Source organism: Seriola dumerili, unplaced genomic scaffold (genome assembly GCF_002260705.1).
Source record: "Seriola dumerili isolate Sdu_G_001 unplaced genomic scaffold, Sdu_1.0 BDQW01000092.1, whole genome shotgun sequence".
NCBI classification, from domain to species: Eukaryota; Metazoa; Chordata; class Actinopteri; order Carangiformes; family Carangidae; genus Seriola; species Seriola dumerili.
The window spans coordinates 619,138-645,613 of NW_019174347.1; the positions used below are offsets into that span (position 1 = coordinate 619,138).

The 26,476-nt window shown below is 38.9% G+C and overlaps 1 protein-coding gene across 2 annotated transcripts; it reads right to left on the reverse strand.

Moving 5' to 3' along the window:
- Window positions 1-1,469: 1,469 nt before the first annotated feature.
- tbx20 (T-box 20) lies at window positions 1,470-17,845 on the reverse strand. Of its 2 annotated transcripts, none has more exons than XM_022746171.1 (8): window positions 17,391-17,845; window positions 16,078-16,315; window positions 14,967-15,131; window positions 13,588-13,696; window positions 10,608-10,766; window positions 8,806-8,882; window positions 6,079-6,191; window positions 1,470-5,476 (listed from the first exon to the last, which is right to left on the reverse strand). In XM_022746171.1, exons 1-8 carry the CDS (start codon window positions 17,518-17,520, stop codon window positions 5,148-5,150), a joined length of 1,320 nt encoding a protein of 439 aa, XP_022601892.1. In that variant the 5' UTR covers window positions 17,521-17,845; the 3' UTR covers window positions 1,470-5,147. The 2 variants fall into 2 exon arrangements, with proteins under 2 accessions (XP_022601892.1, XP_022601891.1); XM_022746170.1 differs by having other exon boundaries at window positions 6,079-6,194.
- Window positions 17,846-26,476: the final 8,631 nt, after the last annotated feature.

The window sequence follows — 26,476 nt, forward strand, 5'->3', positions numbered from 1 at the left end:
AATCTAAAATCTTTTGTTTACACTCGTTTTTTGTTTACTAGAATTCCATGTGTGTTATTTCATAGTTTTGATGATTTCAGCGTCGTTGTAAGAAAATAATACAAATAAAGAAGAAGCTCTAAAACCACTGAATTAGAAGCTGTGTCCAAACCTTTGACTGGTACTGTATAGTGGGATTGTGTTTGCAGCAATAACCTCAATATAAACAAACCTTTACAGGACACAAAATGGAGGAAGGAGGATCCGTCGTTCTTGTTATTGTACTTCAGCTGTGCAGAGTCTGGGGCTCATTTGCCTGGATGCTGATCCGGCCTTGACTTGCACTTGTGGCAGAGCATGATCAGAAACTTGGATGAGGTTTTCACATGCCTCAGTATCCTCCTTTCAATCCATGTACTTTTTTTTTTACATGTGCAAAAACAGAAGCAGGATTCTCCAAATGCCTGTAAACATCCTTTTTAACCTGCCTTTATCTCTCTCTCTCTGAATATAACAGGCCTCTTTCACAGCAGACACTCTGACATGTCAGAGTAGGAAGAGCACAGGTGTAAAAGTGAAAATGAACGAGGCTGAGTTTCATTGAGCTGCGACACTTGAATAGAGCAGAGGCATCATTACGGTCATTAGTAACAGCTGTGCTTTTCCTACTATGACAAGTCAACAGGGTCAGATGGTGAAGCACATGAGTGTGTGGTCTCCTTATATACCATCGCTCATGCAGTCCTATTATTTGAGAATTAATTAAGTTTATAACCACGATCACGTGACATTGTAGAAGCCACTTCCTGTCCAAACATTTGAGCTACTCATTATATTTTTTGGGATAAATTTACTCACTTATTTATGAGATAACCGAAGCCTGTTGTCCAGCAGATTAAACATTTCATTAAATGGAGATTGTTCATGTTTTTGTAAAGTTCAATGTAATATTTTGAATTTTAAGTGTCTGGTTGTAAGAAATAGGCCCAGATGTGACAGATCATCTTCATCACTGTGAGTTTTCACACCTTCAGTGGTTCTGACAGGTTTTTCATTTCAATATAAAAGAAGTATTTGTATCTGTACTGTTGGATTATGTATCTATTAAAAGACAACACATTTTGGTCATTGTCTGATCTGGATTACGACTAAAACACAATTTCTTTTTATTAAAATGTGAAGATTGCAAACCTGTTAATTCTGAACTTTATCAAATAATTATAAAGTCTCACCTTTTTAACCTGTAAAATATGTTTGAACTATGGACATAATATATAATTTCCACACCATATACTGTTGCATTTATATTTATCTAAACTATTCTGATTCTGATAATACATTTCAGTGCAGCCACTAGGTGGTGTCGTGGGTTGTGTTTGTGATATTGAGGCAGTAAAACTCATGATGAAGCCCTGGAAACAACAACAGTTTGTCAGTCTGTATTTTGTCACACTGAACTTTTACAAGACTTGATTTCTGCACCAGCCATTTCATATTTAATAATATTTTATCCCATAAACTAGAAGATAGATAGTTCTTAAATTATAGCATGGGCAAAAATAAATTATAGAGGTATTAGCTCAGATAAACGTCTTGTCTGCTTTGGCTTAAACAGTAAAAAACAGGCTCATTAAATATCTGTGTATCAGCTGTGGTTTTTAAATCATTTCATGATTTAATTTATTTCTGACAATCACTGCGAGGGAGAAACGTGTACATGATGTCAGTGAAAAAAAAAATAACTCAAAATATTTGGGTGGTGATATATATTTCTCAAGGTTTACAAATAACTTTTTTTTTTTTTTTTAAATGCGGCATAGTACATTACACATTATTTCCAGAGAGCAAAATAAATATATTGCACTTAAAAATCATCAAAACACAATCTCATCCGGTGTCAGATTATGGCATACAAAAGGAAACAAAACAATAAAAAAAAAAAACCCAGATTATTTTCAGTGGTAAATCGGGAATGTGCGTAACGTTTGAAGGAAGTGTTGTACATTTAGAAAGATGGAAATCAACATTCAGTTCAGGCTGTACATCAGAACAAGACCTGGATTTGATTACAAAGCAAAAAAAATGGGAGTGAAGGATCCAAGTACTTGTCTTTCCTCAAAAAACAGATGAGATAAAATTAACTGCTTGCACATTAATGATATGCAAGGCGTCAGAACAGCAACAGGCTTCATATGATAAATGTAAAAATGTGGCACAAGTCAAACCAGGACATTTACAGTGTGTTTGTGTAACAGCTCATTTATCATTACTTTGAAATTCTGCTTCCACAGAACTAAAAAACATCTTCGTCCATGACACACACCTCTGGATGAAGCTAACGCTGGTGCTTTCATGATTCAACAAGGTTTTGTGCATAAACATGACAGACGGACTTGCTGCAAGAAATCTCCCTCCGAACCAGTAATTTTCTTATTAATCAGTGTGTCTTCTTATAAGTCAGATTTCCCAGTGAAAAATGATTATTAGTCTTTCCAACATGCTTCAAACTGTGTCAGTAATTTGAGAAATTAGCCTCTGTATCATAAAACAAGACAGAACAGAACAGATCGCTGCACTAGAGTCATGACAAAGTCTGGCTGAGACTGATACTGGTATATTAGGGTTTAAAAATGAGACAACAAAATATCAGCCAAGATCTTTTTTTTTCATAAATGTAGAACATAAACGAACTGATTTGATGAGAATCATTCAACTTTCAACATTTCAATGAGCTGAAATGATAAATCGGTTGATCGATTAATTTATCTTCTGATCCTTTCAGTTGGTTTTCAAGCAAAAAAATGACAAAACTTCACCGACTCCGGCTTCTCAACATGAGGATTTGCTGCTTCTCTGTGTCATATATGATAATAAACTGAATATTGTTTGTGCTGTGGACAGTTGGTTGGATAAATCAAGCAATCTGAATAAATCACGTTGAGCTGTGGGAAGTTATTTTGGGTATTCTGACATTTTTTGAAGACGAAACAAAGAATTAATCAATCTGATCAATAATAATAATTGTTATTACGGCTCTAAAAGAATCTTACAGTTGAAAAATAGTCTCATCAAGGTCAAACTATGGAACGGAAAGCTAATATTGTCCAATTCATCAGTCTAGCTGTGGTTTCTCAGACTTTTTTTTGCTGTGGAGCTTCTGAATTGAAAATCTATCTTCATAATAAAATGCACCTCAAAACAGCAGCAGTCACTCCAGGTAGAACCATCTCACCTGTGGCTGCTTGTATTTGTATTTCTTTATAAAAACTTTCAAATAAATTACTTTGACTACTTTAACATTTTAATGCAGCTGCACCATCTCAGAGCGAGTGAGTCGACTCCTGCAGCTTCCAGCTTCTTCCTCCCTGCATGTTTTAAATGAAACAGCAGGGAGCCATTATTTCCAGGTGCGGATGCCCTGTCGGCAGCTCTGACGCCGCCATGAATCAGCCCGCGCTAACATCTGCTAAACACCAGCTGCTAACAGGCTGCAGTCGACGGTCGGCAGCAGAAAACCTGGTGGAGTCAAACGTGATGTTTCTACATACAGTAGATGCTGCCGCCTGTTTACAATGGAAACACATGAAATCACGCTGCTGCTTCCCTTCAAATGCTTCTGTATGTTCTGTCATAGAAGAGATTACAATGCATCATCAGTGAGATCAACTTCTGCCTCTTTGTTTCCCTCAGCATCACAGGAAACAGATTGATTAGGGCTACATTTATGGCCACACTTAAAATAAAGAACTGAAATATGAATATTTTTAAAACAGATGTTAATGGACTCAACACATTATGTGGTTAGATTCCTCTTAGTTAAGGCCCGGTCACTCCAGACAGCAACACAGTGATCGAGTCTTCGTCAAACAGGGGGTGGCAGTCGGGACTACTCACAGGGCTAGCTGATCAGCTAACGGCTAACATGCTAGTAACAGTCAGTCACAAACGCTCCTCTAGTTTCTTTGTATTTTGTTGTCAGGAGTGTTAAACGTTTCATCCAAGACAGAATTATTGAAGAGGAAAAAAAACTCCTGGCTAACGAGCTTTGCTAATTGTCAGTTAGCAATCTCATTCGCCAGAGAGGAGATAAAATAAACAACACAGCCAAAAAGCTCCAGTTTAAGCTGTAATTTCTTCCACTTTGGACTCTCGTCTGTCAGCAGTGTCTAGACGGTTTGCTATTGGATTTGCATGAGTTCACCAAAGTTGAACCTCAGGTGGAACAATGGTAAAGTTTCACTGCCGCTGTGAGGAAATCCAAAGACGATGCTTCTGCAGATTTTTGCTGGTTTGACCGGGCCTTTAATTTAAAGTAAGAAGAAATCCTTCACCCCTGTTGCAGGTGATCTTATTCATCCCATATTATTCCATATAAAGTTTACCCAGTGTGTTTGTCTATAGCGGTCTGCATGCGTCCTATGATTTTTTTTTTCTTTTTTTTTTTTTTTGCACTCTACAGTGAGAATTTTTCCTATGAGTAAATGTAGCATCTTCATCTTTGTACAATGCACTTTAACTTTATGTTTTTGACATTATTTTCCTCAGAGCGTGGAGTTGTAGCTTTGTACTGTACATATGGCTGGCTTTCTAGAAAACACAGAAAAGCTGAGACGGCCGTTCTGCCTCTCTGATATGCTGAAACGTTCACAGACTCAGAGTCGCTGCTGTCCAACATACTGTCGCGTCAGGTGAGTCAGTTTAGGGCAACCTGCCATCTTTAAAGCTTCGGTGGAGACCCTGTAGCCAGTGAGTGTTGAATCTTTAGAGGGAGACAGGGTCTTAATAAATGTTGTTAAAATGAGTTTACGTTGAGGATCCACTGTTCATCAAGGGCCAAGATCAAACATGCTCCCTTTACCGTCTTGTCTTGCTTTAGGTTTTATAGTTTGTACAATGTCACCAAAGAGTTTGTTGAAACCTGCTGGTGGTCCCGCAGGTCCTGGGGTTCTTTCAGTCCGTCTTCTTTTCTGGCTTGGCTTTCAGTGAACCTCATCCTCTTCATGTTGGTACCACCACCTCGCTCAGTGAGGGGAACTATTTACAAAGACCAGAGGGGAAAGATACAAACTGGATGAGGAGTGATGAGCCGGCGTGGAGAAATAACTTGTTGCACTGGATTGGGGGTGGACGTTAGCGTGAGGTTCGGCTGTCTCCTCCCCAGGACGGAGTCATACGAAGGGCGTCATGACCGTGGAGGAGTGGCGCAGTCCCTGGATGGCGGCGTAGGGCCCCTGCTGGAAGTAGTGGTGGTAGCGGGGCATGTGGAAGGAGGGGAAGGACGGCCCGCTGCCCTGCATGGTTCCGGCCAGAGCGGTGGGCGTCAGCGGCATGCCCAGCCGGCTGTAGGGCGGCAGGGAGCCCTGGATGGGGTGGGGAAGGGAGGCGGTGCCGGTGCCCATGGCCGTCAGGGACTGCGGGTGCTGGAAGCCCGAGAAGCCCGAGGTGGTGGTGACCCAGGAGCTCAGAGAGAGGTTGTCTGAGGCGGTGAACGCTGAACCTGCAGGAGACACATGTAGATGTAAATGTTTATGGGGACATAAAAATAGATTTAAGGATGAGGCTTAAAGTTCTTTATTTTTCTTATTGTCAACAAATTCAATCAGAACAAAGACTTCAATTCTGTCCCACATTTCTGCTGCTGCAAAAACTCACTAGAAAACCAAATGTCTATTAATCCGCCAATGAAAATAGTCCCCACCAAAGCACTATTCCCTCCTGATTGAGAACAGATTGCTAAGAGCTAGTGTCCAGCTTTTTTTTTAATAAAACGATATGATTGATTTTGAATCAATGGGCTAAAGAGTCACAAATAATTAAGTAACAGATGAACACATTTGGTCTTTTCACGGGATTTGTTGACAATAAGACAAATACAGAATAAAACCCACCATCCATTTCATCTCCTGTATCTGTATCTGTGCTGACAGGATCTGTTGTCTGTGTGTGTGTGTGTGTGTGTGTGTGTGTGTGTGTGTGTGTGTGTGTGTGTGTGTGTGTGTGTGNTGTGTGTGTGTGTGTGTGTGTGTGTGTGTGTGTGTGTGTGTGTGTGTGTGTGTGTGTGTGTGTGTGTGTGTGTGAGAGAGTTAGACAGCCGCTCACCTCTGCCGTGTGTGACGTGTCCGTCCTCGCCCAGGTTCTCCTCGTCGCCGGTGTAGGTTCGGATCGGCGACCGGGCGTACGAGTGCTTGTGGATCAGATTCTCAACACTTTCCCTGCAGCAAAAGCCGAAGAGAGAGCCCCAAAATAAATCTCTTTTTTTCCCCACTGTGAACGCACCTGAAGCTAACAACACATACATGAACTCTATTCTTAAAAGTGAAGCTTGTGTATTCAAACTCTTGCTAGTGTGTTTTCATGTCTGTAGGTGAGTTGTCTCTGTGTGTGCAGTATCTTGATTGATTTCACATATAAAAACAATAAAAATCACAAATAAATAAATAAAATTTCCCCGTGGTCACGTGTTTTAGTAGCTGTTGACCCCATCTTTGTTTTAAAAAGTCTATAGGCATTTTTCATAATAAACACATTTTGTTCATTTCAATTTTTTAAAAACATTTTTTAAATATTCAAAAAATTACTTTAAACTCATTACACTCAATCAGCTGTTCGCAGGATTCAATATTTCGATAGCTGTGAGAACAGGTCAATCTGCAGAGCTTCAGTCGTCAATAAATGGTCAACATTTCAGCGTCACAAAATCTGTAACACCAGTCTCCTTTTATGTTCTTTCATACGTCTCGATGTTTCTGTGCATTCATGTAATAATTATGTGCACGTCTGAAAATGTGTGTCCACTCTGTGTATTCTTCTTCTAATGTTTGTGTTGACTGTACATGTAGATACTGGCGTGTGTGTGTGTGTGTGTGTGTGTGTGTGTGTGTGTGTGTGTGTGTGTTCACTATCCCACAAAGTGCATTAGCTCATTTGAGTCTTGTCAGACAGCACTTCTCAAACACAGTGACACAAATTGTTGGGGGGGAGGTACTGCGTGTTTGTGTGTGTGTGTGTATGTGTGTGTGTGTGTGAGTGGGTGGACAGGCAAGTGGTCTGCATCATGAGAGCCATGCGTCCACATTAGCAGCCCTCCCTCTGCGGCCCCCACCCCTCCAATTAGGTTAGGAAAGTGCAATATCTGTCAGCAGAGGAGTACAAATGTGTGTGTTTTTATCAGCGTCGGGCCCCTCCGGCGCAGAGGCCACAGCAAACTCCCACAATGCACAGCAGAGCAGGGGGGAGGCGAAGGGGGGGAGGCGGGGCATGCTGGTTTCAATCAGTCACTGCAGCCAATTGAATTACAGTGTGTTTTAGTGCAGTGGCCGACTCCAGACTAATGTGATTTCTGCAGCTCCCCGAAGATCAATTGATCAGGTCTAATTCACAGCCCTCAAAAAGAGAAAGACAGAGAAGAAGAAGCTGGGGGGGGGGTTTGGGGTTGGAGTGTCTGGCTGTGTTTCGGCGGTCTCTGTTCAGGATGTTTGATTGAAGGAAATGGGCAGATGGTTTGATTTTGTCGGCTGATTTTGGCCGTTGTGCCGGAATCAGGAATAAAGAGAAGTGTGTGTTTTGGCAGCGTCCATAAAAATCCTTTGGAAGGGGATATGTACCTGTAGGTGTGTGTGTGTGTGTGTGTGTGTGTGTGTGTATGTGTGTTAATGAACATACACTGACTCGTCTCTTTCATGCACAACATAGTAAAATAAAACAGAAAATATAACCAGAAAGCTGAAAAGACAACAAAGGAAACAGTAGAAGACAGAAGGCAGGAATAACAAGGGAGGAAAAAAATGAAAGAAAGAGGAAAAGGAATAGAACATTTAAAGACGAAGAAAGCAGAAAAGATAACGAGAAAAGACAACAGTGAAAAACAATAATGAAAAGGTATAAAATGAAAAACGAGAATGAGAAGACAAGAAAAATGAATGAAAGGAAGTAAACAAGGAAAATGTGAAAAATGAATAGACAAGAAAGATAAGATGGAAATATTTAGACAAAGATGGACACAACAAAAGAAAACAAGAGAAAATGAAGGAAAAGTACAAAAGAAGAAGTAAATACAATTAAAAAGAAATGACAGGGAAAAAAACAAGAGAAAGGAGGGACAAGAAAGGATGAAATGAAGCACGAAGGGAAGAAGAGGAAAAAAGGAAAGACAACAAAGTAAGAAGGTGAGACTAAATATGAAAGACAAGGACCAAAAGAAAGAAGAGGTGAATGAAAGAAAGGAAAAAAGAAAAGATGACATGGAAAGAATGAAGGTAAAAACAAGAAGGACAGATGGAAAGAAACTGAAAAAATATGAACGAAGAAAGACGAAGGAGAAATTTGGAGCAAGAAAGAGAAAAAGACAAGAAGGAAATATTAAGAATAAAACAAGATAAAGAAGAGATATAAAGAATGAAAGACAGAAAAAACATCAGTTGTTACATGGAACGAGGTTTATCTGTTTCACAGCGACACAAACAGAGAGAAATAAACACTGAAGCTTCTGTATTTACTAATGAGCATAAGCATATCTACCACTGGCCTACACACACACACACACACACACACACACACACCCACACACACACACACACACACACACACACACCCACACACACACACACACACACACACACACACCCACACACACACACACACACACACACACACACCCACACACACACACACACACACACACACACACCCACACACACACACACACACACACACACACACCCACACACACACACACACACACACACACACACCTCCCTCTCTGTGTATCTTATCGGCGGCGGCGTGACAGAGGTAAACAAACAGTGCAGGACCCAGAATCCCCTGTACCTCTCCATGTCTGTCAGCCGCGACGAGTCCCGGAAACCTTTAGCAAACGGGTTGCTGTCGATCTTGAGTTTGGTTATCTGAGGGAAAACACAGCACAGGAGCAAGAGGGGTCAGTTTTTTTTTATTCATCCTTCTCTCTTGACCCTTAATATTTCTCTTTATTTTACATCTGTTTCTCCCTGTGTTTGTTTTTTTCTCATTTCTGCTTCTTTCTCTCGGCACATGAAGCCAGTCAGTCCGTCTCAACGTACCGTTTCCTGCAGCTTGACTCTCTCCTCTGTAACGTTACCTCAACACTACAAACACAATAGAGCTCAGGCTTTAAAGCCACTGATCTTTACTACTAACGGTCTATTAATTACTGTCGTTAGTTAATGATGCCTCCTCTTGTGCTGCACAACACACTGGAAGCTGAGGAGGAGGAGGGAGGACAGATCCGGCCCTGAAGACCTGACACCCACCTTCTTACTGTGGGTGATAAAGTCCTAATAGACGAGAGTTTTTGAGTGTTAAACTCTTCGTAAAGAATAACTAAGAATCTTCTCTGAACTCTGCTCATTTAGTCATGGATATTTTTATGAGGAGGATAAATACTTCAGATTTGAAATGAAGTTTTCAGCAGGTATGAAATGGTGATGAAGGCAGAAAACTTACAGTACGTGCATTTAGACTCATTGAAGATCATTTACCATGTTTTAGCTCAATAAACTCCACGGTCTTTTCAAATTTAACTTGTAACCTACTGGCTTCCTCCCTCCACTGCTATATTCTTAAGAAATCAAATGTATTAAGTTTTGGTCATTTTATTAATTTTGCTGATATTAAACTCACCCATTAATGCCTAAATAAGAGGCTCCTCAGGTGCTCAGTGGTACCTGGCTCAGTAATGTGGATTATAATGTTCCCTTTTGTAAATCCTCACACTTAGAATCACTAGATTAAAAACTGACCCAGTCTGGGTCAATATAGCACTGCTGCATTGTGTTGCTTTGACCCAGTGTTGTGTAATAATAATAATAATAATAATAACAGTAATTTTGATCCATTGTTAAACACAATATGCTTAAATTCTACATTCAAACACTCACAGATGTATTGTTAGTTGTACAAAAACTGTAAATGATACAAACATAATATATGTTAACAGTCAGAAACAAATCGAGACATGGACGTTTAAAAGCTGGAATATATTACAACAGTTTGTAACCACGACATGTTTCAGTTTGGATAATTAACTCAACACTAATGTAAAAAATGACACTAACACTGAGTCAAATCAACCTTTGAATCCTTGGATACTGAGTTAAATTGACCCAGTTATTGTGTTGGTGCTTTATTGACCTAAACTGACCCACTGATATTTAGTTTGCTTTTTTAGAAAGAAGTCTGGCTCTGTCTCCGAGTTTTTAAGGTGAGATCAGTCGTGTTTTCACAGAAGATCTGGTTTTATTCTATTGAGTTATTGTTTGTGCCATTTAGTATTAAATGTAATTTCATGTTTAGTAGCAGGAGCTTTCGCCCTGTATCACATGACCTTCCTCAAGACGAGGATGAACAGGAAGTCCTTAAAGTTCTAAGAAAGAAAACGGTAAATTTGAGCATCTGCAAATCCATGTCAACTGGACAAACTCCATCTGCTGATGAAGACTGTGCGATACAATGAAAAGCTCCAGAAAAGCTACTAAATGGAGCTTTTAGCTATTTTATTGTTTTAAAGTTTCACGGGAATTATGACAGCAGAGCTCAGCAGTTTAACAACAGTAATGAGGACCGCCGGCGTACGTCAGCTGTCAATCACTCACCAGCTGGTTCTGATAGGCCGTGACGGCGGTGAAGACGGTCTCGACGAAGACGAAGGTGCGAAACTCCTCGGACTTGAGGTTGAGCAGCGAGGCGGTGTGGTCTTTCTTCTTGATGATGTGGACCCGTGGCTGGTACTTGTGCATGGAGTTGAGGATGATCTGCAGACGACAAAATGACCATCAGTGAGACGGGGAGAAGAACAGATTCAGCTGAGTTTAACCAGAGTAAATACATTATGATCAGGGTCCGTTCTGATGAAATGATTTAGGATAACCTCCTATATTTTTCTCATTGCGAACAATTTCTATGAAAAAGACCAAAACCAACAGTGAATTGAACATATTGTCTGACACATACCTTCCTGCTGCCACGTGTTAATCCACTGCCGAAAATAGTCCCCAAAAAATGCACTATTTACTCTGACTAATGATTGCTAAGATTTACAGTGACTAGCTGAAATTATAAACTCTTTTTTAAAATGAAATTATATCTTTATGACCCATTTTAAAGAATTATGTTTTCAGTAGGAACCAGTGGGTTTTGAGCAGAGCCACATGGGGCAGGGGAGTTGGAAAATACTGAGAGATGAACCCAAACACTGAAACAGCTTGAATTTGGTCTTTTCATGGGATTTGCTGACAATAACAAAAATACACAATATCACAAGCCTCCTTTTAAAATGCACAGTTCTTGCACTATTCTTCAGTGTGCTAAAATAATAAGTGAAAGTAAAGTAAAAGTCACAAGGGGATATTGTTGCAGGTAGGTTTAAAAAGTTCTTTATAAATCAAAAATGTCATGGTCAAGAATACACTTTTAATCACATCTTTTAATCCAACATAGATGGGAAAGTTCAAAAACATCAAAAGAATTTTAAAATATAGACATTTGGGCAAACTCCATCTGCTGATGAAGATGATATGATACGATCGAAAGCTCCAAAACAGCTACTAAATGGATGTTGTGTTGTGATTTCTTTCTCAGGTATCTTAAAAACCTGGTTGGTCCAGCTCCTTTTTAATTTCATTCCTGGCATTTTGTATTCGATAAATACATTAAAATATTGTCAATAAAAAAATCACGTGTAATAATAAAATAAGAATAAATAAATAAATCTGTAATAAATATCTAAATAGATCCACAACAATAACATAGAGATATTTCTGAAATGATAAATACGAGACTTTTTACGCTCAGCATGGCACGATGCCTTTTCCTTTCTAAACTGCTTCACTTTGTGAAGGAGTTTGTGGAGCTTTGTGTATATCTTGAAATAAAAATCTCTCCAGACTTACTGGTCTGACTGGATGGAGAAAGAAAAAGAGATGGAGAAAAAAAGGAAATTAAAAACTAAGAGGAACACAAAGAGCTTCTAAGATGACAATGAGAGACGGAGATGCAGCAAAATACAGATGTAATATATGCAGCATTTGTGTTTTGGTGTCAGTCATAAAGACGACTAATTGCACAGCAAGTCTCAGAGGCCGTAGGATGAAAGAAGTAGAAGCTAAGCTAAATTCAGCAACATAGATTGGTACAATATACTGTTATTATCTCAGTAAAAAAAAAAAAGTAGTAATAATATAATATTTAAAAAAAGTTATGTTCTCATTACATAAAGACTAATGTTGCCACCTTTTTATCTTTATCAACAAATTCTTCCACACATCTACTTGTTTTTCTGAATGATTAAGTAAATTACTATTATATAGTCTGAGATATTTTTAACATACATATTTTGGATGCAAGTGAATCATTTCAAATAAATCCTTTATCAGCAATGCTTTATTCTACATTTCTTTGTGGCTTTTTTTAAAAAAAGAATATGAATTTCATTAATTAATTTAATTACTTCACAGTCTGTCAGTAAAAACAGGACCATGACCAGTATGAATGAGTTCATGACAGTTATGTGATAGAGATAATTAAATATCATCCCCTTAGTTGTTGTTGCGCTACAAGGTTAAATTATACTTTTTATATCTCACAACAACTGAAAATAAATAAATATCTCATCAGCAAATAATGTAAAATATTATTCCTGCATATAATCCTTAAAAGGATGCAAACATTAATTTTGTGAAAATTTTAATGTAATTTTTTCCCTACTTTTTTTTTTCCTGAATTGATATAATAAAAACATATCCATATCTACATTTCTGTTTAACAAGGAAAAATACAATTTCTCTGTATGAATAACAGCTAATAAATAAAGAATATGTCTCTGACAAAACAAGCAACACCCTGTCTGATAAAATAAAACCTCCATGTAAATAATGCCAAGAAAATAGTCTTTATTTGGACTGAAAAAAAGAGCAACACAAACACACGTACACACCCTTAAAGATAATAATTACCTGGTTCCCCAGGCTGTGTGCTTCAGTTGGCTTATTAATGGATAAAGGATAAATATTTTTATGTTCTGATTTTTTTTTCCTGTTACCTGTTAGTGCTTGTCATGATGCCTTCAGTAAAAGGAGGATTAAAAGAACAATTTGCTCTAGTCAGGCAAGTAATTATATAATGCCACACTGCTCTTTAAATCAGATAGAGACAAATCTTTTTCATGGAAACTATATGATTTTACACACGCTTCTGCCTTTTAAAAATGTTTTTACATGCAATTTGGTTAACATTTATACTTATAGCTTGTTGTTTAATAATATCTCACAAATCCAGATCAGAACTGTTCCTGCACAAATTTAAATTTTAAGGTAGTCAACTTAGATACAGATTTATTCAGGCTTATTTAAAAATGTTAGGAATGTTAGCAAGTTAATTGTCTTTCTAGTGTAGCAAACGTGATACATCTAGCCTATTAGCTTTGAGTCACTTGTAGCTAGCTTAACGTTTTTACTGGGTTTCGAACAGGTAAGCCTGTAATATACATTATAGTGTGGGTTAATACGTGACTTGCTTTTTTTAAATCATTGTTTTCTCGAGACAAAAGAGGAATAAAGAGAGTAATAAAGTGCTCACGTGTCCGTGTTGGTCCAGTTCGTTGTTTGTCAGTTTGACTTTCTCGAAGGAAACCATTTGTTTCATCAGCTGCTCTCCGGTGAACGGTGAGTCCGGGTGGACGTACAACCTGCCAGAGAAGAAGAACAGAGGACATTAGACTTCCGGGCTCGGGATGAGGGGTTAGTTAGTTAGCTACAGTAGCAATAGGGCTGAGGTCAGGCTAAGTATAATTAGAGACGACCGGTTGGGGTTAGGGATAAGGTGGAGGTTCAAGAAACAGAGTAGGACACAACACCGCCTACTTCCGAGCCTGAAGGCAGCAGGTCACATCCTCAACTCTGATTGGCTGGCAGGCGTTCGAAGCCAACGTTCCATACCCAATCAACGCGCGTATGTAAACAGCGCTAACAGGAAAATTACATGTCGCTTAGCAACCGCGTTCTATAACATCTGAATATTGTTGAATAAACAATCATTATTTCGGCGTTGTTTTCTGTCTTTGTTTGATTTTAGACATGTATACCCTGTTTCAAGACTGGCGAGAAAGACAAAGGAAAAATAATTATTTGACTAACAAGCTGCACTAATATATTTAATTGCCCATATCGTTAGTCCACATTTACATCGAACAAATCGAAATAAAAGAGGCATAAGTTCCCAAATAATTGTTGGCTAGTCTGTTGTAACTTCTGCAAGCATTGCGCCATGATATTTAAGCAGATTTCGATCTTTAAATATTTTTTCTTCAAGGTCTGCATGCATGGAAACCTGACTTAAAAAACAACCCAGTCAGTATGAGTGTTCCCAGTGGACAAAGAAATGCGGTTAGATTAAAAATATGTGATGGTTTCCATTATGGCATCAGTTTTAACATAATACTTTAAATTAAACTTCATTTAAATTTCAAATCATCAAAAAAAATGGTAGGCTAACATTGACTTACAAGTTTAATTTAGACGATGAACAGCAAGTCTAACAAACAAAATTCACGCTACGTTGGCTTTGTCCTTGCATTACAAACACCACAGACTCGTCAATATAATATTTTATTTCAAGTATAAGTCACAACTGTATGAAGAATTCCAATGTTATTGGTGACTGATGAGAATTTATTTCAACGTGTTGCCACTTGAGAAAAATGAAACAGACTGGATCAACCGTCAGCTTAACCTGTAGGTCTATATGTTCTGTTTTTTAGGTTTCCAAAATCTATTTTTGATTGTTTTTTTCTAGTTATCTCACTGTAAAAAAGAAATCCCTGCATTTTTATTTGTCGGTGTGTAAGAACTGACGTTTGAATGTTACCAGGAACAAAAACATGTCTGTCATTATAGGCCTATGCGTTAAGCTCGGGTGGTGTGTGAGCAGGGTGGAGGGTGAAGGCTGAGCAGCTGTACCTGGCGGGCAGAGGAGGGTCGGCCTTGCCGGCCACCAGCCAGGAGGAGCGGTGGTAGGCGTACCGGTACCGCTTGTTGTCCACCGGGACAATGTCCATCAACACGATGTACTTTGAGTCCTGGTCCACCCCGGAGAAAGAGACCCGGATGGTGGGGAACATCCTCCTGAAGAAGAGACAGATGATATTATCATTATTATTATTATTATCATCATTGTTGTTGTTGCCTACCGTAATTACTAATAACATTTGTATACATACCATATGTTATTAAAATGATTAATTAATTAACAATCATTAATAGACTATATTGACAATTTTGAGCAAACCCCTTGTGCACAAATCCTTGACTATCTTACACCTGTCAGTTAAAAAAGAAAGAACTGTCCACTCTCATGCAGGGCTGTGTCCACGTCCAACGCAAAGTCTGACCAGACGCCAAAAGTAAAATCTCTAAAACTGTTTTAATTCCTTGGATTTTTTTTTTTTTAAACTTTCTCTCGTTTAAATATTTGCAACTAACAATACTAATTTGAAATGGTGTTTGAAAGCGTTCTGTACACTAGGAATTAAACTCTCGTGGGGGTTTTTGGATTTTCCATTAGTTTTTATTTTGTTGGATTAGAAGCAGGGAGTCCAGTCTGAAAATATCGTAACGAGCCATTTAAATATCCGCAATTTATATTCGTTTAACTGTAGACTGCAAACTCCCCCCGGGCTGTTAAAACTGCATGACCTCACTGTGCTAGTGGTTCGGCTCTAATGTCCTGCATCTACAGCGAAGGGCCACGCTGTGCAGAACGAAAACGCCTGAAGCCCTTACAAATATGACATTTTTATCTGTATGCTTTTATTTCAGGATGTTTTTTTTTTGTTGGTTTTTTTGTCATTGTTGTGATATTGTCATTGCACATCCATCCAGCTGCCGTGACCGTATTTACAACCTATAACCTGCTCTTTGTTCACAGGTCTGTGAGGTCAGTGAAACATTACATCATTGTGTAGCACGTTCATATGAACTCTTCAGCTCTGATGCTCTGTCTGTGGAAAAGCCATAAATGAATAAATAAATATAAATAATTAAATCAGAATAAGGACAGTCGACCGTTCACCTTCCGGATTTGGTGATGATCATCTCGGTGCCGAGCTCGTGAAATTTGTCCCACAGCTCTTTAGTCTCCAGGCTGCACGAGATCTTCGCCATCTCCTCGCTGGGGATGCCGGGATTGGTGGGGATGAGCGGCTCCGTGCACACGGCAGGCGCGCTCCCGCTGAAGTCCCCGTGGCCGTCCAGAGAGGACAGGTCAGCCAGAGACTGCTGGTTACAGGAGGTCTTCTCCACGAACTGCTCTGTGTCCGGTGGATGCAGAGAGGAGACAGAGACACAACCAGAGCACGTGTGAGAATCATTCTCATTTTCAGTTATTTCGGAGAACAAAGTCAGACAGCCAACATGTTTTTGTTTCTTTTAATAAAATGGAAAAAACATTATTCCGTTTTATTTTTCTTTATCTTGTAGACTTGACGGTAGCAGTAGCCTACTAAAAAAAGAAAAGGTAGCTATGCCTAAATATAATTCATATTTCAGATTATATTCTTATTAAAATGTAGACCAAGACTTATCCCTAGAAAAAGGATAGCATCAACTTCATTTTATAACTGGTATTTGAATCCATAAAACTTGTTTATCCTCAAGCGTAAACCTCTTTTACCATTTTATCTAAATTATATAAATAAAAGAAGTAAATCTTGTCTGATGTGTCTGCCAATGTTTTTTTTAATTTATTTATTTAAATGTATTTTTATTTTTAAAATGGAAAAAGGCGAAACAGGTGAATTAGATTTGGATTAGCAACTCATTCTGTGTGGATTTCTGTTAGTTGAAGTTTTGGAAATGACACATAAAGAAACTAACAAAGTGAAACATCACGTTACCATTTATTTTCTGTCAAATTCAGAAGAATAAAAAGACGCCAGCGTGTCATATATTCTTGTCTTTGAACCAAATGAATATATTCATCGTTAAAATCGTTTATCAACAGCCTAAGTTTGCTATTTTAAACAACTGCAAACTAGTAACTGGAGAGTAAATTTAATATATTTGTCACATTATGAGGATGTTAAAAGTCTTTTCTATTTAGCCTACTTGTAAATATTATACCTCCTTGATCATTGACTTTTTTTTACCTCACTGTCATCACACAGTTCATCCTAATTTAATTGTATTTTTTAAAATATTTATTCCAGTTTGTTCTGTCCTTGCTTCAACGTGGAGGTTGAACGTGACTTCGCCCAAATCCTTCATAAACTCGCTGCGTAAAACTCATTAAACAGGTGTATAATCTTTACCTGTAACCTCACGCACAAATCAACCTTAATTTATCTTGATTTAGGTTTTCTCTTTCTCTTCCTCCTCCATCCTTACCGAGAGGCTTGATGGTGTTCTCCTCCGTCTCCTTGTCCTTATTGGGCTTCCCACTGGACATCAGGGCGGCTATGGAGAAAGCATTTGCCCGGGATGAGAGCTGCGGTTTCGGGGATGATGTGTACTCCATGTCGGTGGTAAAAGGCTTGGACCAAAATATTCCCCTTTAAATAATAACAGTAATAAAAAAAAATCCTCCAGAAACCCTCAACTCCGCATTTTTTTTTAGCTCCCAGCGGAGGGAAGAAAAAAAAGCGCAAAAAACGCACAGTTCCTCCTCGATTTCGCTTTTTTGCGCATAAACAATCTGCTCGCTCAGACGGTGAAAGTCTCGCCGCGGTGGAGACGCTTGTCACTGCGGAGCTGAGAGTCTTGTTGGACGCATGGTGAAGGGAGGAGGAGGAGGAGGAGGACTGACTCCCGAGACTTGTGCGCGTCCTGCAGTGCCAGATCTGAGGCCGGCGGCTCTTTGGGAAGCTTCAGTCCGGTTCACCCTCCCCTTATAATTCCTGCGTGCCCTCCAATCACTGCCTCTGCTTCCACGTCACACTCCCACCGTCCCACAGCGCCTCTGATACCGAGCAGCCAATTAAACCTAAGGCTGTCAGGGTGTTTTTTTTTTTCATGCCAAAGACCCAAAATAAAGAGAAAGAGAGAGAGAGAGAGAGAGAGAGAGAGAGAGAGAGAGAGAGAGAGAGGTTGGAATCATATATAATTTTTTATGACTTCATACTGAACCTATAGGAGGTGATGACATTGGGAAATGATAAATATATGTTTAAGAAAATGTAATTCTTTGCTGCCATTGCACAATATTAAAATGAGAAATAAGATGTAATATTTAGTTTATACTCGGAGCCCTCTCAAGGACCCCTGGAGGGGCCCCAGACCACATGTTGGGAACCACAAACCCAGAATGTCAACAAGAGAGATTTTCCTGGAGAAGATTTTGTTATTAGATAATTAATGTCAGCAGTGAGATGATGATGATGATGGTGGTGGCAGCTTTACACACACTCTCACACACACATTTTCATTTTGTAAAGTTCCACATAGATTCATTATCTTTCCCCAAACACACACACACACACACACACACACACACACAGAACAAATCCCCTGCTGTCAGTCCCATCGCCTAAAATAAACAGGCCGACTTCAGGTGAAGCTTATATATATATTTTATTATTTGACACTGTGTAAAAACAGATATTTCTGATGCTTTAGCTCTTTTTTGTTGTTGCTTTATATTGTAGATGAATATTACATTTGCACACACATTGTCTTGCTCAAGGGCGAGGGCACTTTGACACATACTCAGGAGGAGGACCATTAATAACCATTCATTAAGAAAAGATCCATCACCTAAAAGTCTGAGTGACAGGTGTGTAAGCTCAAAAAAATCTTTTTATTAACTAATGATTATTTTTAACATTCAAAGGATGGATGAGGTCAATGAACTGTTCAAATGTAACAACAAACATGATGCTGATCTCTCCATTTGTAAACATACATTGTAAAATTACAATAAAAGGCTATAAAAAGTGGGTTCACATCACATTAAACCCTTGTAGAGCCCATGTGATAGGCGGGTCGTTCCCGGGTGAAAGTCTTTAGTCTCTACGTCTGCAGAGGTGGAACAAGCATTGAGATCTTTTACTTCAGTAAAAGTACCAACACCACAGTATAAAATACTCCATTACAAGTAAAATGTGACTGAAGTGACAGTACAGAAGTGTTAGCAGTAAAATATAAGTAAATGTGTTCACTATGCAAAATGGCACCACTCTAAGTGTTATCAGAATATTATCACTGATGCATTAAATATTTGCATATTTTTAATATAGTCAAAGTGGAACTAAATAAACTATATATACTGTTTAGTTTTATCTATAATAATACATTGTATTATATAAAATGATTATATTCCTACATGTAAAACTTTAATGTGAAAAGTAACGATAGAGTCAGATCAATGTAGCGGGGTAGAAAGTCTGAAATATTGTGGAATAGAAGTATTAAGATACTTTTAGTTCATGAGTCGATGCATTTGAATTTTTTCCATCACTGGCTGTTTGTATATATTAACTTTGTCTGCTGAAGGTCTCAGGACTGAAACATCATTAATAAAGTGAATACATTTACATTTACATTTACATTCACTCATTTGGCAGATGCTTTTATCCAAAGCAACTCACAAGTGAAGGACGACGCTAAAGCAGCAGGAGACATTGAGGTAAGTGCAAGGAGGTCAAGAAGTGCAAGGAGATCAGGTAAAAGGAGTGCACCGACAGCGCTGGTGATGGACGCTGACGCTTCCCAGAGAAAGTTTTCAGTAAAATACAAACAACAACATGCAGATTCAAAACACACACAATGAATCACCTTCAGTAACGATGTGTTTATTTCAGGTCTGTTCTGCGTTGTTTGTGTTGGTGTTAAACATATGGGGGCAGAAACACATGAGTGACAGTTAGTGGCAGTTGTTTTGGTGCCTTTGTTCGCATGGGTGGCAGTAAGTGTTGCAGATTTTAACTGTTATTCAACTTACATTAGTTTTAATATTAATGTCTGAAGTGAAAGGAGTTTATGACTGTAGAAAAAAACCAGATGTAGATCAACCAGACGGGCTGATATTTACATCAGGATTCATGATGTGAGATGTCTCAGCAACTGTGAGAACCGCCCTGGCAGCACTACACACACACACACACACACACACACACACACACACACACACACACACACACACACACACGAACCCTTATTGAGTGCAGGAGCAGCAGTCTTGGGTTAATCCGTTCTATGACACACACCAGTGAGCCCCTAATCTTTCACACACACACACACACACACACACACACACACACACACACACACACACACACACACTTTCACATGACAACAGGAAATGCACATTATTTGTATGAGGCCTGTACCAGCTCTAACAGCAGCAGCAGCCCAGTTAGTTTTTCTGGTGACAACAGACCAGTCTGCAGTCTATTACATTTACACAGTCTATATACTGCAGGTTTCCAGGCTCAGACTCTCTGCTGTTATCATCATATTACTGTCCTTAGTCACTCATACAGTTTTATATCAAAGAAGAATCCTTTCAAGACTGATAAAAGAAATCTTTTTTTTCATTTCCCCTGCTTTTAACTTGATAGGGACTGAATCCGGTCTAGACGTCACCTAAGGCTGAAGCTTTATCATGACAAAATGTTTTTTCTTCCGGGATATGACTGATAGGCAGTGCTTGGTTTACAACAGCCAATCAGAGAGACAGCACTTTTACAACAGGCCCCATTTTAGATAAATACATATATATTTATAAGATATTAAAATACAAAATGTTTGATGCTGAGAAAGTCAAATCTGAAGCTTACAAGGAGTCCCTGAAGGCAGCATGCTCCCAAAATGCTGACTCCAGATTTTTTCCAAAGGCGTCTCTATGTGTGTGTGTGTGTGTGTGTGTGTGAATAGGATCACCTCTCATCCTCAATGTCACTCTCTCTCTCTCCTCTCTCAGAGATGGAGACTCACTCACGCGAACACCGAGCCAGAGATGCACGGAGCAGCTAAACCCATTAGGAGACTCCTGAATGCAAATCCGCTGCTGCAGATATTTAATAAGAGACCTGCGCTGGCAAATTAGATTACCTTGCAATTGCCAGTGGATAATGTGCTAAAAGCTTTCCCACTTAAGCGTTTACTCCTTACTGAATATTATTCACACTTTGAGGGGCCGGTGCAGCCTTAAAGAAACACACAGCCTGGAAGTGAAGGTGGAAAAAAAGGAAAAAAAGGAAAACACATGGTGGTTTAGTGTTGGTGCCTTTCACAGCTGAATACAGGATGAGTCACACATGAAGAGGGGAAATGAAGGAAATGAAGGAGTAATAGTTATATTATTTTGGCGGGTGACTAATCACTGATGGTTAAAAGCCAACTGACTCAGAAACACGGGTGAGACCGAGGATGGACGCACGTTTACATGCATGAAAAAACCTCTTAGAATAACCACTGGATAATTTGACCCATATGCACTTTTTCTTTTCTTCTTCTTTGCCTTTATAAAAATAGTGTCCATGTTTCAGTTTTCCAAAATGAATCACCCACAGTTTCACAGTTCATTTTGGTTCATTTTGCAGACTTTCTATTCATAATTTTTTGTCTTTGTGTAGCACCTTTTAAACTGTCCGTAACCCACATGCATGGTGTATTTTTTCCAGCTCAAACTCAGCTTTAAGTCTGATTTATTGTACTCTCAATTCAATGTAGTATAAAGCTGTCAGGAACACAAAACACAAGAAAAATGACTCAGACTCCGACAAAAATGTACAAATCTTTAGTCATAATCACTCAAAATATTTTTATTGAGCAGTCTATGGTTGCAAAAAATATTTTTTCATTATTAATACAAACAAATGCAGCAGAATAATAAAGTGTTTGTGCCTTTTGAATTGAAAGTCTTCCTATGCCATTTTAAAACTATTTCAAATTAAAAGCCCTACATCAGCACTTTCAACTGTTTTTTTCATTTATAGTCTCTACATGATATATAAATATCATTTATCACAAATTAATAGAAACATTAATGTAGATATTTAACATACTCAATTCTTCATCTGCAATAATATTATTTTTTATTTTATTAATTTCATTTTTGTAAAAATGTTAATTTAAAAAAGTTTTATACAAATATATTTTCAGGTTTTTTTGAGCATCTCTTGAAGGTGACAGTGGATAAGATGCATGGTATATGTTATATTAAAAAAAGAAAAGATTATTAATTAATAGCACGAAATTAAAACAAATGTGAAGCTAAAGTTTTTTAAGGCGAGTGGTCATTTTTAAATAATCCATAGTACAAACCATGAGTTTACTGTTCAAATTCTACCAACATTTAAAGCAGGAATGGAGCTGCTATCGCTCTCAAACTAATCTGACAGTTCATTAAATACACACACATCACATGATACTGTGACAGGTTGTATTTACATCAGTAGAGTCGATAGATGTGCAGATGAAATCATGAGCAGTTAAGAAACATACACATAAAAAAATGCTGCTGTTTAATCAATAATTCAAAGCTAGATGTGTGAATATATGCGCAATTTATTTAAGTCACAAATGAAATTATTTATTAATGAAAATGTCACTTTTCAACTTCATGCTTATGAGCTTTAATCTCATTTCGTGGCAGCATTCAGTCCCTCTACAAAAGTGTTAATGTCAGTTCAGAAAAAAATCAACTTGTTCAATTAGAAACAAAATAGAGCATCAAGGGAATTCCTTAAAACAGAATTACTCATATTCAAAGGGAGTGAAACTATTTATTGTAAGATAAAAAACTTGATTCATTCAGACAGATTTGTTTGTCTTTTCTGAGTATAACCTCCGGGCAGACGTGACTCACAGTGATTGCACTGTAAAAACATGTCTCTTTTCACAGGTCATTCAGTCTTGAAATGCTGAACAGCTGACACTTCATTTAAGGACATTTCTTTTTTACATTTATACTGAAAACAACTGAAATTATTCCTTCTGCTTCCATGTTTCTTCACACTTTTAAAGAAAAAGAGACAATTTCCACTGTGAGCATGTTTAGACGACTTGTCACAACAGGCGTGTTTTGCAGTGTGCGGCGCTCTTCCCGCCTCACATCAGTGTTTGTCAGTGGCAGGAGATAACAGGATAGGTGACGGCTCACCACACTGAGAGCCTGCGAGCTGCAGCACTCAGGGATATGACGACGAAACCATCTGAACAATTATTCCTTCAGATAAATGGCCGCCGCGTGAAAAGGTCAGCAACAAACGACAGCCAATTCCCCGCAGAGTGGAATCTGAGGAAGAATAATCGCCCTGTGATTGAATTGAATCCTGGGACATTTGAGCCACAGTAATGAAATGGCTGTTGTTGTGACCCGACCCCGTCACCTCCCCGCCGATTTTTTACCAGATTACAGAGCAGGCAGCAGGGGCGACTATTTGCCTACAGGAATACATTTAATATATGTGCATAGGTTTGTTTTGTCAATGTAAATCCCCATTATCACAGGTACTTCTGCATATTACATGTCAGCGTTCACCTGCGGGGTTGACGGGGCCACGGAGGGGTGCTGATTTATTTAACCCCGGTTATAATCGCACTTTAATGCCACAACTGGAACGATATATTTTAAAACACAAACACTGATCATTAGTACGGAAACGCTGAGAATATTTTTAGCCACGCTAGCAGCTACAAGGCAGCTCCATCTGTCATTGGTTGGTCCACCATTATGGTCCAGACTGAAATATCTCTACAAATATTAGTTGCACTGCTAAGAAATTTTGTACAGATGTTCATTGTTTAAAGAGGAAGAATTTGCAAGACTGTGGTGATCCCCTCATCTAGCGCCACCTGCAGGTCAAAGTTTCCACCTATCCTTTGAAATATCTAAACATCTACTGTATGGACTGGCCTCCAAGCAAACACCTGGTTCTCTGCCACTGAAGTAAATAAAGCCACTTCACAGATCAATACTAAAACCTGTAATTAAGATTCAGATTTAATACTTGATAACTTCGAAGCAGAATGTACCTGATGATGTTTGAGCAGCTATTTATTAGCTCCGCTTAGTTTGAATGGAAAGATTACTTTCCAAATTTAGCCACGTTTTGTGTGGAAATGTTATCTGTGCCTCATGATTTACATCTAGTAAATCAGTGCAGAAATTATTGTGTCCGTTATCTGGCAAGGTGTTGTGGTGGATGAGTCTTGACACTGAAGGCTGAAGTCCTGTCTGTGGTTAGATTAAGGCAACATCATGGCTTCAGATAAATATTGGTAAAATTAACTTGGTTCAAGTCACTGCCAATTTTTTTCTGTGTTAAACCAAGACGATATTTCTAACCCAACCTACTGCTCAAGTGTTTTATTTGTCTGTTTGTTTTGTTGTTGTCTTTCTTTTTTAGGCCTGTACATCCCAATCAATGTATTTCATTATAGTATTTTATTCTACTTTATACTTGTTGTTGTTTATACTGTGTTGTGGTGTTTTGATAGTGAAACCTGACTATTATAATTACACTGCACATGTAAAAGCTCAACGATGGACAAGAGCTGAAAATTAGCTATAAACTCTCTGTGCAACACATTTCAATACAGCTTCATGCTCTGTGTTGCAGCTATGTTAAATTGCATTGGCGCTTAAACCTAAACAACATTGAACATTGAACATCTATCGTTCAGTATCGATGTTTTTGATGAGAGGAGTAACATGCAGTGTGAAGTAAACCCTTCAGGACTCTATTTTCCTACTTTTTATTTCTTGCATACATCCCTTTTAAAAAAGTCTATGATATGAATTCATGCTGTTTATGGAAGCAAAGCCACAAGGCTGATGTTTGAAAGGAAGAGGAATAATGTAAAATACAAGAATCATGCCGGAGGAGTTCAGCAGAGACACAGTGGAGATGTTTTCCTTTTATTTCAGAAACAGATCATATCACATCACACGTTATCTGACATAACAAAGCTTTGATCTGAAGCATGTCTTCACCACGATGAACTCTCATCCACCTGCTGCTGACTACAGTGAGTCAGCCCTCAACACACACACACACACACACACACACACACACACACACACACACACACACACACACATCCTCACACTCCCACCCCCCCCCAACCTGAGGCATGCAGTGGTCGGTCTGTTGCCTCCGTTCATATGACTAATTAGACCAGCTTCACACTGCGCCGTTCCTTTTGATGCTGATCCCTGGTGCTAATTGCTGCATCAGTCCCAGGCCACAGTCAGGTTAAGTTCAAATGCAGGACCGACGTCTCCGCTCACCCCCCAAATCTCTCTCCCCCTCCATTCCCCCCCGTCTACTCATCCTCCCCCGATGAAGAGCTTTAACAAAACAGGTTTGTCACAAAGTTACAAAGTAACTCAAAGGAGCTATTTGTCAGTTTTGCTATTGCTACATAGCTAACATTAGCATTAGCATCTAGAAGAAACGTTGCAAGTTCAGCATCAAACTTAATTCCTTTATTCAACAAGAACTGTTTCCAGTGGTGGAAAGCAACCCTCGTTTTGCTTCTACTTCTATCCCTTCTTCTCTTCTGCTGAAGTTAGCATGCTAACCAGCTAGCCTCGGCCCGGTCGGCTGATGTCATCACTTCCTGATACCAAGTCACTGTAGCGTCCAGGCTGTGCTAAAGAAGTAGCGCTGCTCAGAGGGTTATTATTATATTATTAACCTCTTTTGAATGCAATAATGACTGAAGCGCTTGGCAACAGCTGTTCATGCTAACGTTAGCTTGGTAGCAATAGCAAAACTTACAAATAACTCCTTTAAAAGCAGAGCTGGGAATGTTCACTGGGCTGTTTTGTAGAAGCTAACAGTGTTTTTCTCTAGTTACGGATGTTTTTTTTCAAACATGTAGGAAGTTGAAACATTCAGTTGCCAACCTGGTTATTGGTTTCATACTTTCAGTCATTTTCTGAGGACATGGCATCATCACTACAGAGTTAGACCACAGTGGACTAGTGAGTGATCCAATATCCAAGACTGAATGTCATGTTCATTGATAAATAATTGATAAAAATGTTGACAAAATACGGGTGTCTTATATTCCTCGTCTCCTCATACAGACTGAAAAACACAGGTGGTGGCTGCAGGATCAACATCTTGACTTTTGGATTATGGAAAGAAGGTTCCTTTAACGCCCCCCCCCCCCCCCCGCCCGCTTAAAGTCTGTTTTCTGCCAAACTCAATGGGATACACTGGACCCTGGTGAAGATATGGTCAAATGAAAAAGAGAGGGGAAGGGGACGGGGGCGTGGCCGTGGGGGCGTGAAGGAGAGGGATGAGGATGTGTTGGATCAGGAAGCTGATGAGCCACAAACACTGTGATATTGTGTGGTGGAGGTTTTGAAAGAGACTATCCTACCACTTTACTTTTTGAAGGACTGCATCATATGACCAACTGATTTTCCAAAAGCACATTTCAGATCAGTTTCAGAGCTTCCAGGTAGCCATTGATCTCAATACATTGCAAAAATCCCCTTGGAGAGACAAGAAACT

Coding starts and splice junctions, on each gene's coding strand:
- tbx20 (XM_022746170.1), bottom strand. CDS start 17,520: ATGGAGTACACATCATCCCCGAAACCGCAGCTCTCATCCCGGGCAAAT. Junction 16,316..17,390: donor GAACACCATCAAGCCTCTCG/GTAAGGATGGAG, acceptor CACCGGACACAG/AGCAGTTCGTGGAGAAGACC. Junction 5,477..6,078: donor ACACGTCACACACGGCAGAG/GTGAGCGGCTGT, acceptor TGTCTCCTGCAG/GTTCAGCGTTCACCGCCTCA.